This window comes from Sitophilus oryzae, unplaced genomic scaffold (assembly GCF_002938485.1).
Source record: "Sitophilus oryzae breed Bouriz unplaced genomic scaffold, Soryzae_2.0 scaffold_1396_pilon_pilon, whole genome shotgun sequence".
Classification (NCBI taxonomy): Eukaryota; Metazoa; Arthropoda; class Insecta; order Coleoptera; family Curculionidae; genus Sitophilus; species Sitophilus oryzae.
The window spans coordinates 2,780,331-2,806,554 of record NW_022146055.1 but is presented as its reverse complement, the minus strand read 5'-3'; the positions used below and the strand labels follow the sequence as shown (position 1 = coordinate 2,806,554).

The 26,224-nt window shown below is 32.4% G+C and overlaps 2 protein-coding genes across 7 annotated transcripts in view; one reads left to right on the top strand and one right to left on the bottom strand.

The window, feature by feature from the left end:
- The window catches only part of LOC115875871 (centrosomal protein of 135 kDa-like), a 58,392-nt gene continuing 32,168 nt past the window's right edge, over positions 1-26,224 (bottom strand). Inside the window, exons 16-24 of one of the 4 annotated variants that reach the window (XM_030891413.1) lie at positions 13,540-13,665; positions 11,353-11,506; positions 10,584-10,781; positions 6,515-6,691; positions 5,146-5,348; positions 2,818-3,113; positions 1,287-1,544; positions 1,098-1,232; positions 1-258 (exon numbers count right to left, since the gene is read on the bottom strand). In XM_030891413.1, coding sequence (XP_030747273.1) covers positions 80-258; positions 1,098-1,232; positions 1,287-1,544; positions 2,818-3,113; positions 5,146-5,348; positions 6,515-6,691; positions 10,584-10,781; positions 11,353-11,506; positions 13,540-13,665 — 1,726 coding nt within the window. In that variant the 3' untranslated portion in view covers positions 1-79. Of the gene's footprint in view, positions 259-1,097; positions 1,545-2,817; positions 3,114-3,908; positions 4,292-5,145; positions 5,349-6,514; positions 6,692-10,583; positions 10,782-11,352; positions 11,507-13,539; positions 13,666-26,224 lie in introns of those variants that run through there. The other 3 variants (XM_030891414.1, XM_030891412.1, XM_030891415.1) reach the window with 3 other exon arrangements.
- Positions 14,619-26,224, top strand: part of LOC115875873 — a 28,371-nt gene continuing 16,765 nt past the window's right edge. Inside the window, exons 1-2 of one of the 3 annotated variants that reach the window (XM_030891417.1) lie at positions 18,240-18,550; positions 21,395-21,529. In XM_030891417.1, the coding sequence (XP_030747277.1) occupies positions 21,515-21,529 (15 nt within the window). In that variant the 5' untranslated portion in view covers positions 18,240-18,550; positions 21,395-21,514. Of the gene's footprint in view, positions 14,755-18,239; positions 18,588-21,394; positions 21,530-26,224 lie in introns of those variants that run through there. The other 2 variants (XM_030891416.1, XM_030891418.1) reach the window with 2 other exon arrangements.

Below are 26,224 nucleotides of genomic sequence, written 5' to 3'. Positions count from 1 at the left end.
TTGATCTATATTACTAATTAAAACATAAAATATATATTTTACACCACAACAAACACATTTGTTATAAAATTATTGTTGATTAGTCTTTAAAACTAGAAATAGAACAGCGACATTCTAGGCCAACGCCATCTATGGAGAAAACTTTATGGAACGTGGCTTCACTGTCGCTGCTTTTATTAAATTCAGCTCTGGTTTTAGTTTTCGTTGGAACATTCGATTTTTCTCCACGTACAGGCATTTCTCTTTCTGTTTTCTTGTCTATAATCCATTTATTGTTAATTTTTAAATAGGAATAATCTTGTTATACCAAGAAAATTCTAGAAAAGTAATCCCCACAAAAAATATTGTTCAAATGTATTCTCTATCCTTTAAACATTTCTTACAAAAAAGGCATTTCTACGGAACTACGAGAAAATTCTACTATCGGAATATACTACCTAATCGGGAAACAACGTATTAGAGCTATCTTTGAAGTTCACAGTACTTTAACCATTAGTAGTAGATTACCATCAGTATTGACAAGTACTCATAGCATGAACCAACCATATATGGAGTGTAGAGATGAGGAGAAATATCTCTTATGGGACTTTATTTGAAAAAGTGGTCACAAAAATTGGAAGAATAAGGATTCACCAAATGACCACAGTGGCGCTAATGACGCATAAATATAAAAAAGTAACCATAGATAAGAGAATAAAAGTAACATAACCAAACATTACCCAAAAAAGCTTTGTTTTTATTTTTTAGAATATAAAACAATTATTTTTATATATTAGAGGCCCAATCTATTACTGCTGAATAAAAATCGATAATTTATTTCATGTGACATGAAAATAAAATTTGTATTTTTATGTTATTTGTAACCGGCGCCGGCGCCTTCACATCAAATATTTATGTCTTTTAAATAATTTCCTGTTCTAAAAATTTTCGGCGCATATTTTAAATTTTAGGTTTTTGGTACAGCAGCGCCATCTTAAGTCTTCCCTTTTTTATTACCCCATTTTTTAATGCATGAAGATATTTCTCCTTACCTCTATACACTCCATACAACCATAACATCCACCAACCACAAAATCAATAACAATATTATAACTTACCGTTTTCTAATATTTCTTTCTTTTTACACGCAGACCTTGTACTCAAAGACTTCTCATGCAGAAGTGGTTCAGAAATAGAACTGTTTGACATGCATTTTGTACACCTGCATCTGTCATGTTTCTGTGCGTCTGCGTCTGCGTCATTTATAACGACACTATTACATAGATCCTTGTATTTAGTGTTCTTACCCTCACTTTCATTTGCCCTATTTCTAACTCCTTTGCTTAAAGCAGATGCTTTCTTTTTCATAATTCCGTTTGAAGCGTGAACAGGAAGGTTATTATGAGTAGAGTCTTGGTGTAACATTGCGTTTTTAGTGTTGTATAGTTGATGATACTGGTCTTTCCATAATTTTGACAAATCTATGGTTCCCTGAAACTCGCCATCCGATCCGTGATAACTACTAGCTAAAGCTGATGGCAGTGTACATGTTGAAAGGATATGATCTAAAATTTAGTCCTTTATTATTTTAGAAAAAAAAAATAGATAATATTATGATATAATTGGTCTAATCAATATAAATCTCTGAACTGAATCATAGGACTGAATGTTAAGGCGTAGTTGACGAATATTGTAACAATTGATAGACAGAATTACAAAGAAATGCAGGATTGCAGGTTCCTATGTGCAGTAGACATATAGTTCATATCAAATAAACTTTTAGTCATAAAGGGCCATTACTACCGCTTTCGCGTTTAAAATATAATAATAAGGTCGCGATAATTTTTTTACAAAGGCTATTAAGCTATTTTGTACCACTTCGCACTAAAAGAGGTTCTAAAAAGAACAATGCTCGACTGCAAGTTCTGCTAATAAACATTTTTAAGCTTAATGTATCACAACACAATTCATTTAAACCAAAAACTCGTAATACAAAACTAAAGTGTCAAAACGAATGACAATGTGCGCGTTCAGGGAACACAGCGACTGACCGACCGCTGAAAATTTTGCTCAGCGGCTGACCGATTTTGTGTAAAAATAGACCGTTTAGGGAAGTCGCTTACTCAACCGCCGACCTTCCCTGAACGCGCACAATGTCAGGAAATAAATAAATGGGGCAAATTGAAATTCTTTACAGCAGAGCTACCACCTGAATCCCCAGTGGGAAATTTAATTCCACTTAGTCAGCCTGGCGCCGAATATGTCCAGGGTTGTCTACAATGAATTTAAAAATCGCGCCCTCGATTACCGAACTAAAAGTTTAATTGCTATCGAATTAAAGGTACATTCAGGCTGAGAGCGTCGAGCGTCGCGTTTGCGTTGCGTCCGCGTGTCGAAATGGACTCAGTTCACTTAACTTAAATTAGACCGTTCAGGCAGAGAGCGTCGCGTTTGGCATTGCGCTAGCGTCCGCTGAGGAACGCCGGCGCCGTTGCGCTAGGTCCGAACTCGTCGGGATTCGAGTTCAATGGGGCGGACGCGACGCGACGCTCGACGCTCTCAGCCTGAATGTACCTTAATACTTAAAGATTAGCGAGATAGAAATAAAAATTGAACTAAACAAAAAAATATATTAGTATTTTACCAATTTTTAGTATATCCATTAATAATATCTTACACGTTAAAATCCAAACTGCCCCATTAAAAAAATAGTTTTATTTTTTTGTAATAAAAATTTCTTTCTTAATTTATTTTTAATGGATGTTCTAAACAAAATAAGATATTGATAATTGGACAAAAATATTTATAGTATAGCATAGAATTTAATTTAATATTTACCATTGCAATCATCCACAGGGTCTAAATTTTCTGGTACATCGTCACAGTGAGCTTCACAAGCCTCTCTCTGTTCAAAATGTCTGAAATTTCCACTTTTTTCAAAATTTTCTTCATCACTAGTTGATTTATCCTTATCTTCTTTTGACGTCTTGAAATCTTTCTTTTCATTTGGTGACACATCTTTCGGCACTTTGTTTATTTTTTCTATAGTATCTCTTGTCTTGTTTGGCGGTAATAAATATTTAGTCATTTCATTGTCCGTTGTCAAAACATCACCATTTTTTTCATTTGTGTTCCTAAAGGACCCACATTGAATTATTATTTGAATTTAATATTTACATTGACCTCCAAAGAAAAATAATACGTAAAAATTGAGAATCATCATTGAGAATTATCATCGTCATATCACTGTGAATTACAAACTTAAACGTTACGACTTGGTGGGATTACGTGTGCGCTCTAAATACATTGGTGAAATTTCCACATTTTTACGTCAGACTGGATACCAGGGCAAAAGGGTAACGAAAAGGCAGATGAAATTACCAACCAAGGTTAATCAATGCCATTTATAGGTCCAGAACCCTTCAAAGCAGTCACGAGAATGGCTACACAACCATGGGTGGCCAACAAATCTCTAGAATGAAGAAAAATTCACTAGAGCAGAGACAGGCGAAAAAGTACGTAGTAGAACATTCGCCAAAATTCAAGGCCGACCTGCGCTGCGTTGCGATTCTGTAAACAAATTTTCTGTCTAGTGACTCATCAATCCTATACAAATAACATAGACTACTGAGACACTGCTGATAAGCAAAGACAAAGACAGAAAAACAGTCAAAGCTGTAGCGGGTCTACTAACAAGGCATTGTAACTGAATAGGCATCTAAGGAAAAAGAAACGACAGAACACATTTTAGCTACAGCCTGGCAAATGTACGGTTCTCTATAATAGGCAATGATAGGCTATTGATAGAGAGCTATAGTATGGAGGGTTCAATCCCCAAGTTGCTGGACTCGCTAGAAGTCGCTAGAAAATGATAAGACTGGAGAATGTAACCTAAGGATCAGAACTACAATAGATCTTAAAAGGTCGTAGTGGATCATCAATAGCCACCTCGAAGAATCTAGTTCCATTAATTGACGTTCCAACTTCTTCAGGCCGCTGATGAGGAGCTTTATGTCAATACCCACCTCCCTAACAGCATTTAAGGGACATAAGGGGGCATAATAATGTGAACTCTGGTTTAAAATCAAAGGATAGGTAAATGGAAATTGTCAGAAATAATGTCAAAACATGTTTAAAAATAGGTTAAAATATATTAAAAATAAATTTCTACAACGAGGGATAGTACCCTCTATCGTCAGATCTAGATTTCGCGAATCTTTCGTTGGCAATGTCCCTACGTAACTGTTTGTTTTGTTGACTGTACTCCAATGCTTTGTCCTGGTAGATATCTAATTGTTCCGATGTTATAGTTCTGCAATTACAACAAAAATATCTAGTAAATACCGTATGATCGAAATAAAACGGCGTCCAGTTGGCTGGAAAATGACGATCGCTGACATTTCCCATATAATTTTGCATATAAAATGACAGCGATCTTCATTTCATAGCCATCGCTGACGCCGTTTTTATTCGATCATACGGTATAATTTGAGAAAAAAAAATTATACACAAATAAAATTAGTCTAATATAAAGAGATATGATCAAAGTTTAGAAACATATAACTTCTTTTCTTCTATTCGTATAATACGTTATTTTGAAGATGAAAAATGTATTATATTTTATATTTATATTATATTTCTTCCCTTATATTTCGTTTTGACGTGCTACCCTTTAAAACTGGTGAAATACTTTTGTTAATTATGAATTTTTCGTTCATCGTTCGAATTTTTGTAACAAACAAAGTCAAAATGTCAGAAAATTATAACAACGAAGACTATTTTAAATATTAGTAATAATATTGGTTCTTCACGAGAACTTAAAAAAGCGGCAGAAGAAAATATATCAGTGAAATTGAAAAGGGAAGTAAAGGTAGAAAATATGATATTTTCAAAATTTTGAAAAGTCGTGTATATCAACATTACATATTATGTGGCTGTAAACATCATAGACATTTTTGAATAACTTTATTGACTTCCGAGAAATTGATAAAAAATAATTCATATACAACATATTAAGAAATATTTATTTAAAAAAAATATCCTACCAATTAAATAATTAAACGACAATTAAAAAACAATTAGGTTGTAGATTAATATGATCTATTACATAATGATCTGTAACATATGCAAGATCAATTGATTCATAGATTAAACAGATATACTCACAATCTATCTTGCAGTTCGTTGATCCTTTCTTTCAGGTTCTCAACTTCTGCCTGGAGATCTTGATTTAGCAGCCTCTGGTCCATAATTTCTTTCCTAGCTTCGGAGAGCAGTTGTTCCACTCCTTCCAGGCTAGCCCTTTCCTTTTCCAGTGCTTTTTCAAGACTTTCCTTTTCCGATCTCAACATTTCGGAAGCTTTTCCAACCTATAAATCAATATTATTGCGATTAACCAATGCGTATTTTAAATACTTTGGGGTATTTTTTGTCCTTTCAATTTTGTCAAATATGCGTTTTGGGGTGTGTCTGAGATCAGTTCATATTGTTATAACAATCATAATTTCGTATAGTCTGTCCAACGAAAAGATCCTTGACAGTGATAAATGTGTCTGTCATTTCATTTTAAAAGTACTTTATTTTACTTTACAAAGAAATAAGTTGGTACAATTAGAACGCATAGCAGAAAATTAATATATTTAAAATTTGAGCGACAAGTGATTACTTCAAAATATTGTGAAAAAAACTGTATAAAATTAAAAAAATCTAATCGAGTTATTTTATTAAAAACAATTACAGTATGTGTTAACACAAAACAAGCAAGGGTGTATTTTAAAAAACACCACATACCAAAAAAGATTTCCCTCTTTTAAGCTGTGTTTCAAGCTCAAGCAACTTCCTGCATTTATTGTTACATTTATCAATATAATTATTCAATATGATTATTTACCTATCGTGTGCTGCTATTTAGAGATACTCCAGTTTTTGGTATCATATACAAGATAGAATACAAACTTTATTTTTGGCTAATACAACTCTCTGTTGAAATCTTACCTGAGAACAGAGTATACAATAAAATTATAACCCCAAATAAAATGCAAATGATAATTACTAAAAACAATGTGCAGTAATTTACGAAATGCCGTAATGACGTCTCCAATCTGTTTCATCTGGTTTTCAAGTGAAAGAGAGAGTTCGACAATATATGACGTGACGTTGATCGATAGCTGAATAAACAATATTTACTGTCCTCCATTCACGCAGTTGTGCAGCTCTGAACCTTTCAAGAACGCGATACTCTCACTCCATTCAATTGAGTCATAAAGTTCAGAACTGTTCCGCGCCATATGGAGGCACCAAGCTATCGCCCACAGCTCCTTTCAGAACCGTTCTCGAGTAGCCCAGGGGCGTAAAGCTCTGGAACTTGAAATTCGCGAATGGAGGACAGCCAATTGTGGCAGATTTCTATTATTTTTCCCATTTTGCATATTCGCTGAATTTTGTGTTACTTGTGATCTAATTACCTCTTTACTGACCAGCTCGTATGTAACAATTTTATTTTTTAGTTTCTGTATTCACTGAATTTCTGTCTAACCTGTGATCTGATATCCTCTTTGCCAGTCAGCTCCTGTCTCAAACAGTCCTTGTCCTTGTCAAGTTTAACACACAAATCTCTCATTTGTCTCAATTCAGAATTATAACGTTCTTGAGCCATGGATTCTTGTTTTAGTTGGATTTCCAGACTGGCCACTTGTGAAGTCAAGTCAGTAATCTTGAAATAAACCAAAAAGTCAATCTAATACAGTTTAATATCTGTTACCGACTTAGAATCTGTGGGATCATTTCAAAATGGACATTTTTACATAACGAAAAAAAATTCATATACAGGGTGGTCCGAACTGTTTTCCGGAAACTTCGGATGCATTTTCTGCAATTAAGAATAAGTAAAAAATTTCGTATAAATGTAAGTCCTAAAATGGTTAGTTTCGGACATACAGGGTGTAGAAGTTTCATTTTTATTTCGATTTTTTTCAAATAATTTCTGAAGAAACATCAATATTTGGATGAAAATTGGTGTCTGGGAGTTTTGTGACACGAGAAATTTGATTTTGATGCCAATATGACTCCTATATGTAGGGGTCGCCACCTACATGCGTTTTAACTGTTTTGAAGAGTAATAACTTTTCGTCAGTACCTGTATAAAACTACTGTGTGAAAAAATATACATTTCCATGGATTTCTACGTAAAAAATGTCTCTCGGTAAAAATCGCTACGAGCAACCCTTCTCAAGATATTTAGAATGGAAATAGTCAATACATGTTATTACTAAAAAAAAATAAACAACGTTGAGTATAGTTATTTGACTGAAATAATAAATTTTTATTTTTTAAAATAATCATAAATTTTTCTGCGAAAAAATGATGATTAAACAGTTTCTGTGGAACTTTTGGCACAAAAACAGTTCAAATTTATGATGATATTATAATTTCGATTCTCTCCAAATATCTCGAGAACCATTACTCGTAACGACTTTTACCAAGAAACCTTTTTTACGTAAAAAATGTATATAAATGTATATTTTTTTGGTCAGTAGTTTCATACAGGTATGGACGAAAAGTTATTACACTTCATACCAGTTAAAAAATATGAAGGTGGCGCCCTCTAGAAGTAGGAGTCATACTGACATTAAAATAAAATTTCTCATATCAAAAAACTCCCAGACACCAATTTTCAAACAAATATTAAAGTTACTTCATAAATTATTTGGAAAAAATCGAAATAAAAATGCAGTTTCTACACCCTGTATCTCCGAAACTAAGCATTTTAGGACATACATTTATACGAACTTTTTTACTTATTTTAATCTGCAGAATATGCTGTCGAAGTTTCCGGAATACAGTTCGGACCGCCCTGTATATCAAAATAAGTTATATTTTATTTATTTAATTATTTATTATATAGACTACCAATGTGCTTCTTACATAAAAGTGGACTATCCTGTATAAAAGACAAAATTAAAAATTAAACCTAACGGTTATAAACAGTTTTAAAACAACCAAAAAGCAAAGAAATCTCTTTGCAACGCTGTAAAAAACTTAATGTGAAAATGAAATTGAAGACAATAGCTATTATGGATTGTTTATTATGTAAAAAATTCGATATCTTATAATAGATTATATACGTGATGACTTTCAAATTCATAGTAAACGACAACTCGCCACTTTTCTGATAAAAAACAGTATAAAAATTTTGCCGTTTAAATTGAATCTGGTGAAAGGGCTTCTATGCTCTCACACTAAAAAGTGGAAACTATTATTTTAGTTGTCTTAATAGATACGTATTTTAATCAAAAACATATGAAGAAATTGAATAAAAAGCACAGCTTTTCAATTTACAATAATTTAGTTTTATAAGAATTATTGTGATAATTGAATTGCAAATTTTAATTTTAAGCTTTATCACTTGACAAAGTGTATACTAATATATTTCGCAGTGTTTTCTCTTGCGTACATAAAAGGCCATTACTATCGCTTTCCCGTTCAAAATATTCTAAAAAGGTTGCGATGAATTTTTAGCAACAGCTCTTAAGCTATCTTGTACACTTCGTACTAAAAGAGGTTCTAAAAAGAACAATGTTTGACTCTTAGACAAGGAAAGAGAGGGGACGGCTAACACGCATATTCTCCCGTTATCGGTTAGTAAGGCCAAAATTCGATCGGCGGCCATACTTTGGTGACAAGATTTCGAGGTGACACCGAGAGAATTTTTATGTTTTTTTGTGACAAATGTTTTGTTTTAAATTTATAAACTGTATTGTTTAGTATGGTGCGATGTTCAGCGTATGGCTGCAAAGGCCGAAGCGAGAAAAAAGTGGCTGGAATTACATTTCACAGGTAAAAATCGATACACAACTTTTGTTATGTGGTCATAAAATGTAAAGTTTTTCATTATAACAGTAAAAATATGTAAAATGCTTTTAATATGTTTTGTACCACATCCAAACCAAACTATTTTTAATAATTCCAAGTAGTATTTTCAATATCCTTTTTTATAATTAATGTTTGAAACTATAAATAATGCTACTCAGCATGGATTTCTCCAGTGGCGTAGGGAATTATAATCAGAGAAATGCAATAAACTTTTTTTTATATATTTTACATGTAAAAAAATGTATAAAGTATTGTTATCAAATATATAAAATAATTGTAAACTATAAAAAAAGTTAAAAATTCTAGTGATAAAAAATCTATATGTATATAGTTGTTATATAAAACTTAAATTTACCTGCCAAGATTTGCTGGGGGTGGACAAACTTGTGGTGGGCTACTTGTTACTACATATATTTTTTTAAATATTCTTTCAAAAAATTTCCTAATTTAGGTGTTTTATAATAGTCTCAGTGAGTAATTAATAAAAATTTAAAAATAAATAAAATAACACAAAGCTTCTAGAATTGTTTATTTTTTTGTGGAAAATTAGGATATTCTTATGATTGAAGGTAACAAATATTAAAAATTACATTATTCATTGAATCCGTACGCAAGTGTGAAGGGGAATGGCTAGATTCATTATTATACCGTATGGTCGAAAAAAAAACGACGTCCAGTTGGCTTGTAAATGACGATCGACGACATTCCCCATATAATTTTACATATAAAATGACAGCGATCTTCATTTCATAGCTATCGCTGACGCCGTCTTTTTTCGATGTCGTTTTGTATAGTTTTTATGTCATTTTATATGTAGAATTATATGGGGAATACCATCGATTCGTAATTTACAATCCAACTGGACGTCGTTTTTTTTTCGATTATACGGTATAATAATGAATCTAGTCAATTCCCTTCACACTTGCTTACGGATTCAATGAATAATGTAATTTTTAATATTCATTTGTGAAATTGTCATTTCCAAGCAAACAAGACGCCGTTTTTTTCAATCATACAGTATATATGTATATACACGTTTAAAACATATGTTATTACATTATTTTTTATTTAATTATACATTATACACACGTTAATAAATAAATAATTGTCTTGATAATCAGTTCACTGTGACTGTTAAATAAATTTTGCATTATCGACTTAGATATTCTAATATTATAAAGTTGAGACTATAAAATACAAAATTGTATATGCATTACTCAAAAATGAACGATATATTAGTTTACGTTTTAATAAATATTTTGTACCGTCTAGGTACAAGCTAATTTCTGATGCTACGCCATTGGAGAATTTCGCGTGGTGACAACTTGCCTCACTTTCAGCTGCCGTGTTACCTGTCCCCTCTCTTTCCTTGTCTAAGGTTTGACTGCTCTGTTAGTATTTTTCTTAGGTTAAAGTATCACAACACAATTAATTTAAACCAAAAACTCATAATACAAAACTAAAGTGTCAAAGCGAATGACAATGTCAAGAAATAAAATAAATAAATGTGGCAACTTGACATTTTTTACAGCAGAGCTGTAAATCCACCTGAATTCCCAGCGAGAAATTGTGGCGATATAATACGTATAATTTAATAAAATATTATAATCATTATAATATTCATAGAAAGAAACATTTAGTCTGTAGATATTGAGAACCTTCGTTTTGTACAATCATTTTTTGTTTGTCTATTTATATCAGTTCAAAGGTAATGTGACGCGTTTTTATCGCACCTGTTTTTCGTAGCTCTTTATGACAGACTCCTGGTTCTGTATCCTCCTCTCCAATTCTGAGGTATGATCCAAAGCTACAGACAACTGAATTCGGCTCTGAGTAGCTTCAGTCTCCAATGTATGATTGTTATTCTCCAATATATCATGCTCTTGAGAAAGACTCTTGAATTGATCCAACAATTCAGACCTTTCATACTCCTAGAATTTCAGATTTTTGTTAAAAAATATTATTGTTTTCGTTTAAAAAAAATACAAGTTGGTATGTATGAGTAAAAACGGTATGAGTAAATTCAAATTAAGTGATGTAAAATATAATTTCAATTATTTGAACCAGTTATATTTCTATTGTTACTCTAAATTCTCCTAAAATGTATTTACTAAAAAAGAATAAGTTTAATAAGGTTTTAAATGGTATAATATTAATATATCTTGAAAATCAAAATTTTCTTAATACGGACCATAACACGGAATACAGAGTCTAAAGCCCCGTTCTCAGAACAGCGAGTGTCGCCAGCGACACATCAAAAGAACCAATCAGATTTGTACAAAATTCAAACAGCTGTCAATTTTAAATTTAGTACAGCTCCCATTGGTTGTTTGAAATGTCAAACTGTGTAGCCAGCGACACGACGCAGTTCTGAGAACGGGACTTAAGACAAAATACATTTGTATCTACTGTTTAGGTATTTTTTGAGCCAAGGCGTTACCATACACACTGTCAAATATTAAACCGAGAAAAATTATAGAGACTTTTTATAAACTATCTTACTTTTTGAGAGATCAAATCTTCGGTTCGTTTGACTTCAGCAACATATTGCTGTAGCTGTCTCTTCAGATCTTCTATTTGACGTTTGCATATTTCCAACTCATTGCGTGCGTCGCGACAATCGGCTGTTACGCTACTGAGTTCATTTTGCAGACGCCTAAAAAAATATTGTTACTGACTACTAACTATTGGATCTACAATAATTGACAAAAATTGTCTTAGTGTTTAGGTAAGAACTGCTATGTAAAATTCACTTCGCTTTTAAGGCGCATTCTTACGACTCGTGTACTTGACAAACATTTGTTATTGGATTATACTCGCCATGTCGTGAGAACGGTTACCTTGATCACTCGTCGCGTCCCCACTCTCTGTTGGTAAATATAGCCCGAGTCAAAGGATCACAATAATTATTCGTAATTCGTACACTTGCCAAGTCTACTTGGCTAGCCTTGTCTATACTTGCCGAGGCGCAAAAAAAACGACTGCGCATAATTGTACTGTTATAGAGTATGTCCGATTTATTTCCGGATCGTAGTGTTTTTCGAGTTTCGAGATATGCTGTCCTCCTTTAACGCAGTTGAGCAGCTCTGAACTGTTCAAGAACGTGATACTCTCACTGCATTCAATTGAGTCATAAAGTTCCAAAACTGTTCCGCGCCATATGGAGGCACCAGGCTATCGCGCACCGCTCCTTTCAGAACCGCTCTCGAGTAGCCCCAGGGCGTAAAGCCCGGAACTCGAAGTTCGCGAATGGAGGGCAGCAATAGAGTGATTATATAATATCAAATTTAGATCAATAACTGTGAGTGGACAAATGAAGACTACACGGGAAAAACCAAATATGTCACATTTTCATAAAAATTAAGATAGCGATACAACTTTATAAAAACTACCGAAAAAAACTACCTGTCAAAAAATGTTTTATAGCCTAAAATTCAAATTTAGTGATTACCACAGCCACTGTGACATAAAGAGAAGACATGTGGCTATGTATTTCAGAAATTAAATTGTTCAAATGTCATATAATAATGGCGGTAGCTGTCATGAAATTGAGCTATTAAAAAATTATCATAAATCATTTTTTTCAATGGAAACCCACTTTTTTTTATTTCCCTTATGAAAAGGTTTTTCAATTCGTTACTTTTTAACTATACATGTTCCTATACCTAAAATAAATCGTTTTTAAGTTATTTAAGATTTAATTTGAAAACGTATATTTCTTCTTGGTTTTATCTATCTATCTTTTGCTTCCTTTGACATTAAGTGTCAAACGGTCAGACAATTTTTTTATTTCCATCTGTCAGAAAACGAATTATTTGAATTTCCTATATTATAAATACTGCATGCCTCCCCCTTAAGAGTTTAAAAAGTGTATTTATAAAAATATATCTCGTATTTTGTACAACAAAGCGTTGTTTGTTTTTGTTGTTTTTGTTTATTTTCGCTCTCTAGTGATATCGAATATTGATATTATTAATAATATTCCGTATGATCGAAAAAAAGCGTGGGACATCCTGTATTCATGCGTTAATATGATATAGATATAACAATAATCTTTGTTGGGGAACAATAAAACTTAATATTTCGTTAACAAATTTACGTAAAAATCACGTATTAAACGTATTATTTAATTAAAATCAAAAATGGAGTTAGAGGGTTATCATTCACGTTTCACTGACGATTTGTGATATTAAGGTGCGTTCACACAGGCTGCGTTCACACAGCGCCGCGCCGCGCCACGCAAATCATTTTTTTAACATATGCTTTTGTGCGCGCTAAAAAAATACACTTCAAAAGTACATGTTAAAAAAATGGTTTGCGCGGCGCAGCTGGTGTGAACGCACCTTTAACATAACATTCCATATTTTCGCCAACTAGATTATTAGCGTATATTAAAGTTTATGCACCTACATAGCTTGGTGTGCCAAAAAAAATTTTAATTGTCACCTTCGGAAAAACATTTTATTTATCAAAAAGTACGTGAGGTGGCGTTTTTTAACAAAATACAAAAACTATAGTAGATACTATAAGGACCATTTTACGAAAAAAAAATGTCGTTGATGTTCTCTAAGGCAAAAACACTTTTGTATAGAGGTAAATTGTGTCCAAAGAATTTATTTTGATTAGAAAAGTATTGGGACACCCTGTATATAGAAAAATTGTCGTATAATGTAGATATTTCTAGCTTACTTATTCTCCAAAAGAGCTGCTTCCTTCAATCGTCTTTCCTTTTGAAGATCCTGGTCTAAGAGCTGCATTTCCTGTTGCTTAGATCGTGCTATCTGCTCTTTACTAGAGCTTTCATCGACAAATTTACTGAAACAAAAACAGATCAATTTTTATTTTCAAGCAAAGTCAAAAATAATTTTAATTTTTTGTTTCACTAAAAGATCGTGAAAAGAACAACCTGTTCAAGAGAGCCTCGGTATTTTTTTTGAGCAATTATTCATTACGAAAATATTTTTGAGAAATAAAACTATGAATGTTTTTAAAAAAGCCACTGGTGTTAAGAATCAATCACAATTAAACTACACTTAAACATTCTGGTTAGATTTCCGAAGAATATTGATATTCGTGCGGAATAGCTAAATGTCTTTTTTATATAATTTAATTTTGACAATAAACATTCAATTTTATGTTCAAATATGGACATTTTACAAATATGAATTTTTAAAATTAATATTCAAATTTGGCGCGTGGACGATAGTTCCACGACAAGGATTTGTATTGTATTGACTAAGAGTGTGTCCCATGGCGGGAACCTCCACTGAGGCCGCGAGGGCCTATTGTGGCTCAGTTTCTACACGCTCTAATTTACAAGAGCGTCAAAGTTCACCCTCAAGACCCAGCTTCCTAATATAGGCCGTTATGTCTGAGGGTGATATGTCTCCTAGGTCTGATAGGTCTAGCATAGGTTTGCCAAACATCTCAAACCTGGTCCTGCTCCCAGCGGGGCAGGTACACATAACGTGCTTCATTGTTTCGTCATCTTCCATACAGAGTCGGCATTCGGCGTCTTCCACCAGTCCCGTCCTCTGTAGGTGAGATCTCAGCCGGCAGTGGCCCGTGTACACTGCAGTGAGCACACGCGTTCCATTCCTACCGGCCTTTAGGAGTTCTACTGTTCTATGTTTGGATGGCCCTGCTAGGATTTTCTTGGCATGTTCCATTCCGGGACTGTCCGGAACGTCGCACTCCTAACCCATTCACTGAGCCTGTCTCTTGCGAGATTTTTAGGAACGCTAAGTGTCGGTTCTGGGCCCACGAATGGCGAGCCTGCACCAATTTTGGCGAGGGAATGACAAGGATAGATAGAGTAGAAGCACCGCGTGGTGTAACAAAGAAAGAAGATAGATGTAATTCGTTGATTTGTTTGCGACAGTTTTCATAGTTATTTACATCTACGTAAGTATATATGATCTAGGTTTCTAATAATAGAATGTGGACAAATCAGACAAAATCCTAAAACTTTAATACTTTAAACTTTTTTCAAATGCCAATATTTACGGAGATAGATACTAGCTAAAATATACGTGAAACGTGAACACCCTGTATATATTATATAAAAAAAGTTCTTCAATAAATATTAATTATACTTATTTATTATATTATTAAAAATAAATAAAGAATTTATGTAATTGCTATAATCTAAACACGGTAAATTCTACGCCTACATTATACAACTGGGTGAAAGTGAAACGCTGACATTGACCTTTTTCCTGTTTGAACTGGGTTATTACTGTATCAAACTAAATTAGCAAACATTTATCGAGCTTTTTAACAATTCTATTGTTGTGTGTGAAAAAATTGCCAAAATCTTAACACAACATCGTTGTGTGTGAAAAACTGAAAATACTAATGAAGTTCTGTTTTGAAATTCATCTAGATTATTTATGACTTAATTTGACTACATTTGTTAAATGTTTATAGTAATATATTTGACAACATAAGAGACTGTCCACTTTCATTATGAATTTTCTTGAGTTCGTTTATTTTTTTTCGTTGAATATCTTGTTTTTCTTAAATTAGTTAAAATCGGCTTGTCCAAAATTGTTCAAATTTGACGGGTGTATTTAGCATACGCAGACCTTTAATAAACCTATTTACAACTTCGATGTAAAATCAACAGGGGAGCCAATATTTGGACAGTTCAATGCACCGATGCACCACCCGGTATACAGGGTGGTCCGAACTGTATTCCGGAAACTTCGGAAGCATATTCTGCAGATAAAAATAAGTAAAAAAGTTCGTATAAATGTGTGTCCTAAAATGCTTAGTTTCAGAGATACAGGGTGTAGAAGTTTCATTTTTATTTCGATTTTTGTTAAATAATTTCTGAAGGAACATCAATATTTGACGTCTCGTAAGTAATGTTTGTGCTTCTGCTACCTTGGTTACGCATCCCAACAATGCATTGAGGACCGTTTCGCATGTCAACATATCAAATTCTGACGTATTTCTCTCCACTTATTTGTTCAAAATAATATCGAATAAGGGGTTTTCACCGATTAAAATCGTTATTAAGGCATACTTATGAGTTGTAAATCAATGTTTTTAAATGAACTGTTGCCAAAATCTCTCAGAATTAGTGATAAACGACAAAAAAGGAAGAATTAGTGATAAACGACGAAAAAGAAAACCCAAAAGGAAGCCGAAAAAATAATCGCGGTTAAACTAGTCTTGTGATTTAGATTAGCTGATTGGTCCATTTCACGATGAGGGAAATAATCAAATAATAAAGATCTACTGACGCAAAATCATAAAATTTAAAATATCTAGGAAAATCTTTGTCTGACGGGTAGGCAACCTTAATAATATTTTGAAGATATATAAATTCCTCATTGAATACCGGAAAAATATACTGGGTGTTTTAAAATTTTTATTTAAAATAAAGGAGTAACTTGCTTTTAAAAGTGACTAATGTTCCATATTAAGTTTGTCTCACCCTGTATAACTTTTCGGGTCAAATTTCAATTTGGTTTAACATACAATGGTTGCTGCAATTAAATATCAGGCTATACGAGGTCAACTAAAATTTAGGCAACTATTATCAAAATTTAAAATTTACTCTACATTTTCACAAAATGTGAAATATGTCAAAATCCTTTGATTTTAGGCATATGCTCATATTTTATTAGACTTATATTTTATTATACTTCATTTACACTCTGTCGTGTTTTTAACAGGTCTTTTTATAAAGAAGGGTTTAAGCACCAAGAACAGCTGAAACCAGTGGCGCATCTAGTGACAGTATTTAAGTGCTGAAAAGAGCATTGTTTTTAACTTTATTTCTAGCACCGTCTTAAGCCTTGGTTCCAACGTTGTAACCCACATTTGACACAAGTTTAAGAACTATATCGACTGTTAAATTCGATGCTCCAATATCATGGCCACCCTGTATATACATCTATTTAAAAAAATATGGCATGCTAACTCTCTTGTGCATCTTAATCCAAAAGCGTTTCTTACATCACTTCTGACGCATCATAATTTGTTCCTGATGCTAATGAATCGATGATCTTCTCATCTCAGAGAAATAAGTAAATAGAGAGAGACTTAAAATACTTACTGGTTAAACGGTACCGTTTTTTATGTTTGCCTTGCGATATTGTCTATTTGACAGGAATATCAGTTGAAGGCAAATTTATTACACTTGATAAAATATAATAAATACTTACTTATTAAACTGTTTTAGGTAAATTAAATAAAAGTAAACTGTTAAAGATTTAAATAAAGTCCATAAACTAATGTCGATTTTGAAAATAGCTACTAACTGCCACTAGAAAATTGCCATGGCTACACAAGCCATCTTGATTACAGTTTTATTGATAAATCGCTTTTTATTTAAAATCTGAGCCAGGTAGGTATAGGAAACCTTAATATAGTTTCAAAGAGCATTTAAATCTGCTTCGAATTATTTAAAAAAATACATAGTGTTGCATCTGAAATAACGAAGTTTTTATGTAAAACAAATATTTAAAATAGACCAGCAATTTTTGATACCCCTGTATACATTAAAGGAAGCAATAAAATTTCTTAGTAAAGTTTATTTCCCTGGCTTCAAAGTCAGCATAAGAATTAACTCTGAAAAATAACGTACAGGGTGTTGACAAATTTTTTTATTATAGCATGCATATTTAAATATCTTTAATTATCTCAAAAACCAAAGCATTTAAATATAACAAACCCTTAAAATAAATGCTTTATTTTATGCCCAAGAACCCAAAAATGAAATAAAATACCGGGTGTTTCATAAGAAAAAATATAACTTTGGTATGGATCTTAGTTCTGGCACACCCTGTACATTTGAAAATAATTTTAAACTATGCACATTGCCTCTCTACATATACCCATAAAATATTTTGTTTCTACATCTTTCCGTTTTCGTATAATCAACCGAGGCGAATAAGGTGCGCCACCCTGTATATGAACATGTTACCTTAAAAATACTTGAAAAACATCCTGTGAAATATCGGATACTTGTGTTTCAAAAAAAACTCACGTAAAAATAAGATTTATTTTTTATATCAACGTAGGTCCGATTTTACTTTGTTTTGTAGCTACAGGGTGTTGAAGTCTTAATATTTTTTCGATTTATTATAATTGAATATTCCCTATTAATTTTAGTAGTCCCGTTTAAGTATTTAATGTTATCGCTGTGATTTTAGATTATGATCTAAACAATCTCAAATACTAGTCTTTACTAGTCTTAATAAAAATAATAGGATTAGGGGTGGGAAGCAAAAAACGTCAAAAACGCCTCGAAAAAAAAACCTAATAAATTATCAGAAATACGTAACAATAAGTGAATCAGCGTAGGCGTAATAGTTCTACCGAACGCTATAATATTGTGCGATATCGAACTTAATCGTAAAATCGCGGAAAAGCGAAAGAAGTGGAGGAGAACCAAGAATGGTACACACGAGGTACGCGCGTACATTACAATCGCGAGCGCGGTACAGAGCAAACGAAATTATAGTGTGCACCGAGCTACAACCGGTCTTTTAAATGGCTTTTTAATTTGCCGTGCCGGCGTTACGGGAGCTTAAATTCGAGTAAATACGCTCGTTACGCGTGTAAAAGCCGGTAAAGTTTATCAGTTTCAAGCAATTTCGTGAACAGTGAACGGTTTGTGAAGGGATTCAGAGATTGGATTCGTTATCACTCAAGAAAATTATAGAGTTTAAATCAACCATAAAAAGTGCTCACATCAGTGAAATTAAAGTTCAAAAATGATTGTAATTTTAATTGCTAAAGCTTCATTCAGAGCGTCGAAATTAGTGGAATAAATTAGTGCTTTCAATTAGAGTATAAGTTTGTTTCTCTAGTTACAATGTAAGCATTCGGAATTAAGCTTCATTCAGAATCTCCCAATTAGTGGAATAAATTAGTGGTTTCAATAACACTTTATACTTTTTAGTTTACGATCATTCACAATGTCTAAAAAACACAATTAAAATTAATAAAATATACTAGCAACAGCTTGTATAAAACAATAAACTTTTGATTTCTAACCAAAATTTTTCTTGACATTCCTCGCAAATTTAGTAAAGTATAATTAGTGGAAAAGTCAAAGGTTTGTTAACTTTTTCCACTAATTGAAAATTACTACCACTAATTATGACGTTCTGAATGCTTACATTAAAATTAGGTGAACAAACTTCTACGACTAATTGAAACTACTAATTTATTCCACTGATTTCGAGGTTCTGAATGAAGCTTTAGTGGAATAAATTACTGGTTTCAATTAGCGGTAGAAGTTTGTTCCTCTAATTTTAATGTAAGCATTCAGAACGTCAAAATTAGTGATAGTTATTTTCAATTAGTAGAAAAAGTTAATAAACTTTTAAATTTTGCCACTAATTATACTTCAAAATATGCCAGTAATGTCATTTTGGCCTTTGATTATGATCCGTCAAGAGAAATTGTGGTTAGAAATGAAAGGTTTATTGTTTTTAAACTAATCATTATGCTTTTTCTATGGATACAACTGATTACCGCAAGCTGTTGCCAGGATATTCTATTAATTTTAATTGAAACCACTAATTTATTCCACTAATTTCGAGGTTCTGGATGAAGCTTATCAGACTTATAACTTTTGCTACTAATTATATTTCTTATTTAAAATTAGCGAGTAATGTCAGTTTGGCTTTTGATTATCATCCGTCAAAAGAAATTGTGGTTACAAATTATAAAAAAAGGTTAAATGTTTTATAATCTAATGATTAGCCTTTTTCTATGTATACAACTGATTACCGCAAACTGTTGCTAAGATGTTATATTAAATTTAATTGTATTGTTTAGATATTGTAAATTATCGTAGAATCTTAAGAATAAAGTTTCATTCAGAACCTTGAAATTAGTGGTTTCAATTAAATTTTATACTTTTTAGTTTACGATCATTCACAATGTCTAAAAACACAATTAAAATTAATATAATATCCTAGCAACAGCTTGCGGTAATCCGTTGTATCCATAGAGAAAGCCTAATATCAATAAGATATTCTTTGCTAATATCTATACTAATATATAAAATCCTTAAGTGACTGACATACTGATTAATCACGATCCTGCTCAAACCACTCAACGTAAGAAGCTCAATTTTGGCATACAGGTTGATTCTAGGGTGTAGTGGTTCGATAAGAAGGGATTTTTCGAAACTCGAATTCTAAGGGGGTGAAACTATCCCTCAAATATTAAAATATTTTTTATTTAAAAACCGGTGAGTTTTTCGGAAAAACTCTTAAACACGTATATTTTATTTTGTTGTTTTACATATTTTAAGATTTTTTTATAAATTTATACAGGGCGTTTCATAAAATATGACCATTGAGTAATGACGATTCTGCTTAAACTGCTTGACGTTTAAAGCTGATTTTTGGCAAACGGATTGACTGTGGGGTGTAGAGGTTCGATAAGGAGGGGTTTCTCGAATCTCAAATTCCAAGAGGGTGAAAACTCCACTCAAATATTACAATATTTGTTATTTAAAAAATGGTTAGTCTTTCGGGAAAACGCTTGGACAAGCATAATATATTTGGTTGTTTTACATATTTTGAATTTTTTAAAAAATCATACAGGGTGTTCCAAAAAGTTGGGTAATTTCTTAACCACGATTCTGCTTAAACTGCTTGACGTAAAAAGCTTATTTTTGGCAAGCGGATTTTTCAAAAGTCAAATTCCAACGAGATGAAACTACCCCTCAAATATTACCAAGTTATATAATAATATCGCCATATTGTTTTTTCTCATGCTGACATAAATGTGAGAAAATTTTATCCAGTTTGTATGTTAATGGAAATTCTTGCTTTGCTTTATCATCACCATTACAAATGATTAATTCGACGCGAACGAAGTCGCTGGTACACGCTAGTTTAGCTTATAAAACAATAAACTTCTGATTTCTAACCACATTTTCTCTAGACGGATGATAATCAAAGGCCAAAATGACATTCCTCGCAAATTTTGAAGTATAATTAGTGGAAAAGTTAAATGTTTGTTAACTTTTTCCACTAATTGAAAATTCCTACCACTAATTTTGACGTTCTGAATGCTTACATTCAAATTAGGGGAACAAACTTCTAGGCTAATTGAAACCACTAATTTATTCCACTAATTGCGAGGTTCTGAATGAAGCTTAATTGAAACCACTAATGTATTCCACTAATTTCGAAATTCTGAATGAAGCTAGAGAATTGTTACCGAAAAAAAGTGATACTAAACACCGTTAGGTTAGGTTATAAATCTGAAAAATTAACTTCCGACTGAGTAAAATAAATATACAGGGTGTCCGATCACAGAAAGGCATATAATCACAGAAACTTTTTGTTTTACTTTTATCTGAAGAACCACACAGTTAAGTTTGATAACTATTTTTGACACCCTGTATAATGAACTCACGATTTTGGTTGTGTAGTAGAATTAAATAAAGCGGTAATTTAAAGTAACAATAGTATGGTAACCAAATCTCATGTTGCTATTATGTACTCTTTGTGGTTGGTTTTATTGTTATAAAATAAATAAACCATTTGTTTTTGGGTGCTAGAGATAGCATTTTTACAAAGCCTATGTTACGCGCCATCTAAAACAATTCTTGCTGGCCAAAAATAGACTTGCTCTAGAGAAATGAATTTCGATATTTGAAAATCACCGAGGAGATTCGAACATGAAGTCAAATCAGGTAATATTTATCAAACATTAAATAACTAATATAATAATTTATAATATTTATTCAATACGATTAAAAAGTTTTCTGATCTGGCATCATCTTGTATGGTGACAAAAAACAATTTCTCTGGTTGCGCCAAAGCCAAAATTCCCTTGATTGTACGGTGCTAAATTTATATACAGGGTTGTTCGAATTATTGTAGTTGGGTAACTCCGGCAGCTTAAGCTTGATTTTCATGCATCCGTTAAGCCTGATTTTCATGGGTCCGTTGTCCGACGATACGATGATACGATATTAATTTTATTGGTTGAATTTGAAAACTTCGATTGGTTAGAAACGGTTAACAAATCGACGCCTTTAAATTCAGCCAATAAAATTAATATCGTATCATCGTATCGTCGAACAATGGATGCACGAAAATCAAGCTTTAAGCCGGAGTCTCATGCATCCGAAATCCGATGACACGACGATCCGACGGTGCTCCTATTGGTCGAAATATTTTGACACCAATTTTTATCCGATATTTTTAACTAATCGTCCGACGTCGTATAAAGTTAAATTTTGTTTAGCTTTTGTACGATATCGTGTGTTTTTTAACCTCACTTTTTTTGAAAACATTGGTTTTTAAAAACAAGTTTAGTGGGAAGGGGGTAATTTCGGGATATTTGGCGAGGAAGTTATTTTTATAAGTGTTTCTCCAATAATACATGTAATAATGTTGATACTGTTGATAGGAAATGACAGGTCTAAATGTCAAAACTGTCAAATTTCGGAACGAACTTTCGGATGTATGTGACAGGCTTTTTTTATTTCACAGAATATCTTCAAATTTCGGATGTCGTACCATCGGATTTCGGGTGCATGAGACTCCGGCTTAAAGCCGGAGTCTCATGCATCCGTAATCCGATGACACGACGATCCGACGGTGCTCCTATTGGTCGAAATATTTTGACACCAATTTTTATCCGATATTTTTAACTAATCGTCCGACGTCGTATAAAGTTAAATTTTGTTTAACTTTTGTACGATATCGTGTGTTTTTTAACCTCACCTTTTTTGAAAACATTGGTTTTTAAAAACAAGTTTAGTGGGAAGGGGGCAATTTCGGGATCCTGTTGATAGGAAATGACAGGTCTAAATGTCAAAACTGTCAAATTTCGGAACGAACTTTCGGATGTATGTGACAGGCTATTTTTATTTCACAGGATAACTTCAAATTTCGGATGTCGTACCATCGGATTTTGGATGCATGAGACTCCGGCTTTATACGTTGGTACGTTGGTCCAACGGTGCTCTGATTGGTCATAGCATTTTCGCGCCACTTTTCATCCGTAAATATTTTACTTCGGCCCGTCAACGGACCCGTTCATACGATAACGGACGTTTTGACACTTTTCTGACAAATTTAATCTAATAATAATAAAAATATAAGAAGTAAAATAGCAAAATCGTTATGGAAACGAAAATATAAAATAACACCAACGTATATCCGATAAACGGAGGCATGAAGATGCAATAAATTTAAAAACTGCATTATTTTCTAACCAATCGAAGTCTTTAAATTCTACCAATAAAATTAATATTGTATCAACGTATCGTCGGACAACGGATGCACGAAAATCAAGCTTTATTCTGCTGATAAAAATAACTAAAAAAAAATCGTACAAATGTATGTCCTAAAATGCTTAGTTTAAGAAATACAGGGTGTAGAAATTTCATTTTTATTTCGATTTTTTCCAAATAATTTCTGAACTAAGATCGATATTTAGATGAAAATTGGTAGTTTTTGAGATGAGAAATTTGATTTTGACACTGACATCAAAATCCCTCCTATCCCTCCTACTTATAAAGGGCGCCACCTAGGTAACTTTTCGTCCATATCTGTATTAAACTACTGAGCAAAAAATATGCATTTCCGCCATTTTTACGTAAAAAACGTCTCTTGGTAAAAACAGCTCGAGTATTAAAATCGAAATAATCAATGCATGCCATCACTGACAAAAAAAGAACATGTTGATGTTTAATGATGGCGATAATATCTCGAGAACAATTATTCCCTAGTCCTAGCTATTTTTACAAAGATACCTTTTTGCTAAGAGGTATTTTTTACGTAAAAACGGCGGAAATGTATATTTTTTACTCGGTAGTTTTTATACAGGTACGGACGAAAAGTTATTAGCCTTTAAACGAGTAAAAAAATATGCAGTGGCGCCCCCTACAAGTAAGAATAAGTTTTCATCACACTAATTTTTACCGAAATATCGACGTTAGTTCAGAAATTATTTGGAAAAAATCGAAGTAAAAATGAAACTTCTACACCCGAAGCATTTATATGCTGCAAAAGTTTTCCGAATACAAATCGGACCACCCTGTATAATTATTTTCAACTCTAATTTAAGAAAAAAAAATAAGGCAACTTTTTTCTGTTTTTCATATTCGTAATTGAAATTAGTGTAATATAATCCCAAAATACATATAACTTTAATTAAGTTTAAATAATTATTACTAAATTCTATATCTTTATTTGGCAGTAAGATAAAATATACACAGATATTTTAGTACTAACCAGTTTCGTACTTAATTTCATAATTTGGGTAATTTCTAAATTGAATTACACTACTAGAACTAATTAACTGAACCTTGAACTTGCCCCTTGCCGTAATACAACTATGCTAATATAAGGATTTGCATTTTCTCTACTTCAAAAACTTTCACTTTTATATTATATTTTTTTTTCGTGAAAATACCAATAAACATTCTGTCACCTACCTATTTCTATGTTAATGCTAAATAAAAATGAATTAGATTGTGATATTCTAGATATTTTATCTAATTTCTAGTCAGTTTTCTCGATATCTCCAATACAAAAAATTTTGTCAGTCAGTTTGTTTTTTTTTAACTGAAGCAAACTGAAATTGAAGTATACTTTTTTTAATTTTCATATTATTGACATTGATTTGAAATGTTAATATTTTTTTAAAATTTTCACTATACCGAGTGCGTCTCAAAAGTGGCTCATCCTTATAACTTTTTATTTTTTCAGATAAAATTTTTTTCAGATATAAAATTATTCGATAGAATATGACACTCTGAATGGAATGACATATCATATGTCAACTTTTGACATTCTTGCTTTAAAAAAAATATATTTTCGCTTAAAACAAAATTGTATTTTAAATTTCAGTCTAGAGGGCCACGGCTGTGTTAAAAACACTAATTTTGAATCAAGGAGCCTTGGAAAAATAGATTTGATCGTCTAATATTTTGCGTGTCTTGCCGTATTTTTAATCATATCTCAATTTTTTCAAATGGAACGAGGGTGGCTCATCAGCATATTTGGAAAAAGCATTTTTATGCGAATAATTTGGTACCACACTTGGTATTTCGAGTCAAATTGTCGTTACATTTATGGCCATAGCACTCTATATTAAAATTTAAAATGCTATTTTTTTAATTCAAAATGTCAAAAGTTATTCTATTCAGAATGTCATTTTTTACCAAACAAAGTAAAAAATACCAAGGGTGTCGTTTAAAAATCAACGTTGTAATCATTTACGGTGAAACAGAAAGCGACTGAAAACAACTGAATACGTCAATCAATCCTAATTTATGTCATATACTAACATACCAAATCTGTTTTTTTTAAATGAGTTATAGGGGTGAGCCACTTTTGAGACGCACCCGGTATGTTAGGTCGTCTCTGTAACAACTTATTTCTTTGAGTATCAACTCCAAACGACCTTGAAACTGGTAATTCGTTTTCAAAGAACTCTATATTATATCATACGCCAAAGTAGGCCAATCAATTTCCATGTAGCGTAATTATTCGCAATCGCCACCGTTTCTTGGTTTGGACTGGTCAAACTATTACAAAATGATAAGCGATTACCATCGATTTAACCTACATTGCTACTGAAAAACGGTGTCTAGCAATGTCGAGTAATACATCTCGAATTATTACGTTATAATATGTGCGTTTATTTGAAACCAAAAAAAATTACCATCACTGATTAATAATATGAATAGACAAAAAATATCTATACTGTGATACGCAAAATGTGCTGGTAGTTTGTTCAAATGAATGAATCGGAAAAGTCGATTCATTATGAAAAATTGAATCGTGTGATTCGATTCACTAGAAAAATCATCATCACAACTGTACACAACCAAGGAATCGGAAGTATAGGCTTGGTGCCATTCTCCGCAGGTGCTGCCCCCATCGGAGAATATCGTAAACATCGGCATATACAAATACAGGGGTTTAAATAGCGAGTATATGAAAAATTTATTATATACTTAATTATTCTAAGTGTTAGAAGTATAATTTGTAAAAATTCTAAAAATAAAAAAGTAAATACATATTTTGATATCTTCAGAAGGTCTAACTTGTATTATAATTTACTAGCGGGTACCAGCGACTTCGTTCGCGTCGAATTAATCATTTGTAATGGTGATGATAAAGCAAAGCAAGAATTTCCATTAACATAAAAACTGGATAAAATTTTCTCACATTTATGCCACCATGAGAAAAAACAATATGGCGATATTATTATATAACTTGATAATATTTGAGGGGTAGTTTCATCTCGTTGGAATTTGACTTTCGATAAATCCGTTTGCCAAAAATAAGCTTTCACGTCAAACAGTTTAAGCAGAATCGTGGTTAAGAAATTACTCAACTTTTTGGAACACCCTGTATGATTTTTA